General features: G+C 40.3%; 1 protein-coding gene across 1 annotated transcript in view; it reads right to left on the bottom strand.

The window, feature by feature from the left end:
- SMAD9 (SMAD family member 9) overlaps window positions 1–3,876 on the bottom strand; it is an 87,451-nt gene extending 83,575 nt beyond the window's left edge. The window contains exon 1 of the mRNA XM_004389965.1: window positions 3,465–3,876. Within this exon, the coding sequence (XP_004390022.1) occupies window positions 3,465–3,876 (412 nt within the window). The remainder of the gene's footprint in view (window positions 1–3,464) is intronic.
- Between the last annotated feature and the right edge of the window lie 2,131 nt (window positions 3,877–6,007).

The raw sequence follows: 6,007 nt of genomic DNA, 5'->3' as shown, positions 1-6,007 counted from the left end.
CATTCCCCTTGAGAACAGGAACAAGATAAGGATGCCCTTTATCACCACTTCTATTTAACATTGTGCTGGAAGTTCTAGCTAGAGCAATAAGGCAAGAAAAAGAAATAAAGGGCATCCAAACTGGTAATGAAGAAGTTAAACTAACCCTGTTTGTGGATGACACAGTACTATACATAGAAAACCCTAAAGACTCCACAAGAAAACTACTGGAACTAATAGAAAGATTCAGCAGAGTAGCAGGATACAAGACAAACATACAAAAATCAGTTGGATTCCCATACACCAATGTCTTAGTCATCTAGTGCTGCTATAACAGAAATACCAAGAGTGGATGGCTTTAACAAAGACAAGTTTATTCTCTCACAGTCCAGTTCAGGGCATCAGCTCTAAGGGAACGCTTTCTCTGTCAGCTCTAGAGGAAGGCCCGTGTCATCAATCTTCCCTTGGTCTGGGAGTTTCTCTGCACAGGAACCTCAAGTCCAAAGGATGTGCTCTGCTCCTGGCACTGCTCTCTTGGTGGTATGAGGTTCCTATGTGTCTCTGCTCACTTCTCTCTTTTATATCTCAAAAGAGATTGGATTAAGACACTAGTCTTGTAAACCTCATCAGCATAATCTCATTACAGTGATAGAGTTTACAACCCACAGGGAAATCACATATTAACCTCATCATAGTGATAGAGTTTACAATACACAAAGAATCACATCAGATTTACAAAATGGTACACAATCATACAATACTGGGTATCATGACCCAGCCAAGTTGACAGATATTTTGGGGGGACACAATTCAATCCATGACAACCAATAAAGAGAATGATGAAAAGAAATCAGGAAAACAATACCATTTGCAATAGCCTCTAAAAAATAAAATACTTAGAAATAAATCTAACCAGGGATGTGAAAGACATATATGAAGAAAACTATAAAACACTACTGCAAGAAACCCAAAGGGATCTACATAAATGGAAAAACATACCATGCTCATGGATAGGTAGACTCAACACAGTGAAAATGAAAATTCTACCCAAAGCAATTTACAAATAGAATGCAATCCCCATCCAAATACCAACAACATTCTTTAAAGAGATGGAAAAACTAATCATTAACTTTATATGGAAAGGGAAGAAACCCCAGATAAGTAAAGCACTACTGAAGAAGAATAAAGTAGGGGGACTCACACTACCTGACCTCAGAACCTACTCTACAGCTACGGTAGTCAAAACAGCCTGGTACTGATACAACGACAGACACACTGACCTGTGGAACAGAATGGAGAACCCAGATGTAAATCCATCCACCTACAATCACCTGATCTTCAACAAGGGCCCAAAGTCCATCAAATGGGGAACAGTCTTTTTAATAAATGGTGCTGACAAAACGATGTCCATCTTCAAAAAAAAAGGAAACAGGACCCATACCTCACACCACATACAAAAACTAATTCAAAATCGATCGAAGACCTAAATATAAAGCCCAAAACTATAAAGTTCATAGAAGAAAAAATAGGACCAGTGCTCGAGGCCCTAATACATAGCATTAAAAGGATACAACCCATAACCAACAACACACAAACTCCAGAAGATAAGCTAGATAACTGGGATCTTCTAAAAATCAAACACCTATGCTCTTCAAAAGACTTCACCAAAAGAGTAAAAAGAGAACCTACAGACTGGGAAAAAATTTTAGGACAGTACAAGTCAGACAAAGGTCTAATCTCTAAAATCTACAAGATAATCCAACCTCTACAACAAAAAGATAAATAATCCAATTAAAAAATGGGCAAAGGAAATGAACACTTCACCAAAGAAGATATTCAAGCGTTCAACAGACACATGAGGAAATGCTCGCGATCACTAGCCATAAGAGAAACGCAAATCAAAACCACAATGAGATATCATCTCACCCCAGCATTACTGACACGAATCAAAAACACTGGAAATAACAAATGTTGGAGAGGCTGCAAGGAGATTGTAACTCTTATCCACTGCTGGTTAGAATGCAAAATGATACAACCATTTTGGAAAATGATATGGTGCTTCTTTAGAAAGCTACAATTAGAAATACCATACAATCCAGAAATCCCACTCCTAAGAATATATCCCAGAGAAATAAGAGCCATCACACGAATAGATATATGCACACCCATGTTCATGGCAGCATTGTTCACAATAGCAAAAAGATGGAAACAACCTAGATGCCCATCAACAGATGAATGGATAAACAAACTATGCTACATACACACAATGGAGTATTATACAATGATAAAGAACAATGATGAATCTGTGAAGCATCTCATACCATGGATGAAACTGGAGGACATTATGCTGAGTGAAATAAGTCAATCACAAAAGGGCAAATACCATATGAGACCACTACTGTAAAAAAATCATGAAAAAGTTTACACACAAAAAGAAACGATCTTCTTGGTTATGAGGGATGGGAGGGGGCGGGGGGCGGGGGAAACACTAAATAGACAATAGATAAGTGGTAACTTTGGTGAAGGATAAGACAGTACACAATACTGGGGAAGCCAGCACAACTTGTACAAGGCAAGGTCATGGAAGCTACATAGATACTTCCAAACTCCCTGAGGGACCAAATTGCTGGGCTGAGGGCTGTGGGGACCATTGTCTCGGGGAACATCTAGCTCAAGTGGCATAACATAGTTTATAAAGACAAGGTTCTACATTCTACCTTGGTGACTAGTGTCTGGGGTTTTAAAAGCCTGTGAGCAGCCATTTAAGATACTCCAGTGGTCTCACCCCTTTAGGAGCAAGGGAGAATGAAGAAAACAAGATACAAGGGAAAGGTTAATCCAAAGGACTAATGGACCACAACTACCATGGCCTCCACCAGACTGAATCCAGTACAATTTGATGATGCCAGGCTACCACCAGTGACTGCTCTGACCAGAATCGCAACACAGGGCCCCTGACAGAGCTGGAGAAAAATGTAGAACAAAAGTGTAACTCACAAAAAAAGACCAGACTTACTGGAGATACCCTGAGAGTATGGCCCTGGACACCCTTTTAGCTCAGTAATGAAGTCACTCCCGAGGTTCACCCTTCAGCCAAAGATTAGACAGCTCCATAAAATAAAACGAGACTAATGGGGCACAACAGTCCAGGGACAAGGACTAGAAGGCAGGAAGGGATAGGAAATGTGGTTAATAGGGAACCCAAGGTTGAGAAGGGACAGGGCTGACATGTCGTGGGGCTGTTAACCATTGTCATAAAACAATATGTCTACTAACTGTTTAATGAGAAACTATTTGTTCTGTAAACGCTCATCTAAAGTAGAATAAAAAAAAAACTGAAAAGAAAAAAAAGGGAACCTCCATCACTTCTTTCTCTTTTCGGGGTGGGGAAGCCCCTGTCTTGCTGGTGTTCGGTCATTTTCTGTCGACTGAGACATACCAGCTTAACTTTTTAAATAAGCTGCAACATCAGGAAGAAACCTCACCTGGAGTCTCCACCCTGCGGTAGTGATAAGGGTTAATGCACACCTCTTTCTGCTTGGAGCCAAATGGGAATTCACAGCATTCCAGTGGCTTCAACTCATGATGGGACTGAAGATCAGGCCAACGCCACACTCGGCAATAAATGACGTGGGGCAAACCCTTGCGGTGGGACACCTGCAGCCGCCCATCCAGTGACCGGGGAATTGTGACACACTTGCTTGGCTGCCCTGGACAGCTGAGGGCCCTCTCCAGCTCATCCATGGCTCCTTTCTTCTTCTTTAATTTCTTCACTAAAGAGTCTACCGCCTTCTCTGCCCACTTTTCCTCTTCATCTCCTTGCTTCCAGCCTAGCAGTCTCTTCACTGCTGGGCTGGTGAAGGAGAAGAGGGAGCTGATGGGGGTGCTGGAGTGCATAAGAGGTGGACTAAAGGCATCCAGTGCTAACAGAAACCGGAGAGACCACCACCTCTCAGGGCACACAGGACCCAGGGGAAAGAACCAGCAAGCAACTCTCAAGGAATGTCATAGCACAAATCTTCCTGTTCTGGAAGTAAGCGTCACTGATTCAAGTTGGGAAGTGTGTTGACTTTCTCCTAAGCCCTTGAACAGCAGCAACTCTGGAAAAAACAAGACAAGATTTTAATTAGCTTAATCAGTATAATTTTCAAAGAAGGTTAAAGTTGAATACAAAGAAGGAAACATTTTTCAAATGTTTTAGACTTGAAAACTTGTGGTCATCTTTGACTCTTTCCTCTCCTTTGTTCACCATGTCCAACTCTTGGTAATTCTGTCTTCAAAATGTCTTTCAGATTTTGTCCCTTTCTCTCCATTTCTATCAACGCCTGAGAATTTATCACTCACCTAGATTACTGCAACACCTCTGAGATAGCTTCTCTCCTTCCCCTCTCTTCCAATTCTAATCCAGTTACTCCCAAATAACTTTTCAAGCCATTTTTCTGTTTAAGAAATGACAGTTGCTCCTTGCACAGCCAGGTTTCCCAGTACAAACTTCTCTCTCTTGGTTTCTAGGGCCTCCATAACCAACTGGCTCTTCTTTCTTTCTCATTTATAGTTTGCACAAGTAATCTAGCTTCATTGTAGAAAATATATATAAATGATAGGTAAAAACATCAGGATTAGTAACAATCTCACCACTCAAGTATAGCTACTCTTAATATATATTCTTGGAAAGTGGTTCTCAAAGTGTGATCCAAGGGCCCTTGGGAGTCCCTGAGAGCCCTTCAGTGGGGCTGTCAGTTCCTTTCTTTTCCAATTACATATCTGTGTGAGGCTGGGGATCTACTTCTGAAAATTAGCCAGTGAAATCTTATGGATCACAACAGAACATTGTCCAGCTTGCTTTGGACACATCATCAGGAGGAGGACATCATGTTTGGTAAAGCAGAGAGTAGAGGGCCAATGAGGGTGTTGCACATCCTCAGTGAGACGGACTGGCACAAGATGGACGTGAACATGCCAGTGATGATGAGGATGACACAGGACTGGGCAATATTCTGTTCTATTGTACACAAGGTCACCATGAGTTGGTGTCAGCTTGATAGCACCTATCCACCTAAATGCAGAAGCAGATGTAAGAATCCAGCTGTCACCTATTAAACCAGACATTAAAGAGATTTGCAAAGATGTAAAACAATGACATGATTTTCACTACATTTTGGGGAAAATATAGCTTTATTTTAAAAATAAGTTACTTATGTTAATATGTAATGAGTTTATTATGGTTTTTAAATGAATCAAATAGTTTAAAAATTCCCAGTTTTAATTTCCAAGACAGAAAAAAATGATAGGTATAACCTGCATAAGGAAAATTCTTTGGTGTGCTCAGTATTTTTTAAAAAGTGTAAACTGGTCATGACACCAAAAGTCTGAGAACTGCTTTTCCAGAAGTCAGACACAGCCACTTGCATACACAGCTGCATACACAATAATACTGCTGTCACATTTGTTATTCTGCCTGAAAACCAGCTGAATTCTTCTCCGCCCTCTATTCCAAAGGAGACATTCTTTTTTAGTTTTTCACAGTCTCATTTAAATTTCCTAAGATAGAGCAGCATTTCCTCTTTTGTGAAGTAGTTGGCTTAAAGAAAACCTGCTCCTTCCAGATTTTAGAAACCAAGTACCTTGTTAATGTTTAAAATGACTGTTGATAACATGTTGGTGGAAGGTGGCCCACTTTAGTGTCCTGGAGTCAATCTAGCTCATCTCTAACAGCTGCTTGTTTAATACACATTAAATGTACTTTTATATATAAACTTCTTTTAACAAAGGTGCTATACAAACCTTGCTATTATTATCATCATCAGGCACCTCCTGTGAGGAGTCTGGCAGCCTGGTTACACAAAAATTGATGATGTTTATTAAGTATAAAGCAAAATTTATATCGCTTGAGCCCTCGTCTGGACTTTATTTAGCATTAGATAGAAGTAAAGTATGATGAAGAGAAGAGTGGAGGGCTTGAAAGTTCTTTCTCACTCAGCAGTTTGACTTACACTCAGTTCTATTTGTAAAGGTTGATTTTGTGGTT

Source organism: Trichechus manatus, unplaced genomic scaffold (assembly GCF_000243295.1).
Source record: "Trichechus manatus latirostris isolate Lorelei unplaced genomic scaffold, TriManLat1.0 scaffold00270, whole genome shotgun sequence".
In the NCBI taxonomy this organism is placed as follows: Eukaryota; Metazoa; Chordata; class Mammalia; order Sirenia; family Trichechidae; genus Trichechus; species Trichechus manatus.
The sequence above is the reverse complement of the archived record's forward strand: the minus strand, read 5'-3'. Positions and strand labels throughout refer to the sequence as shown.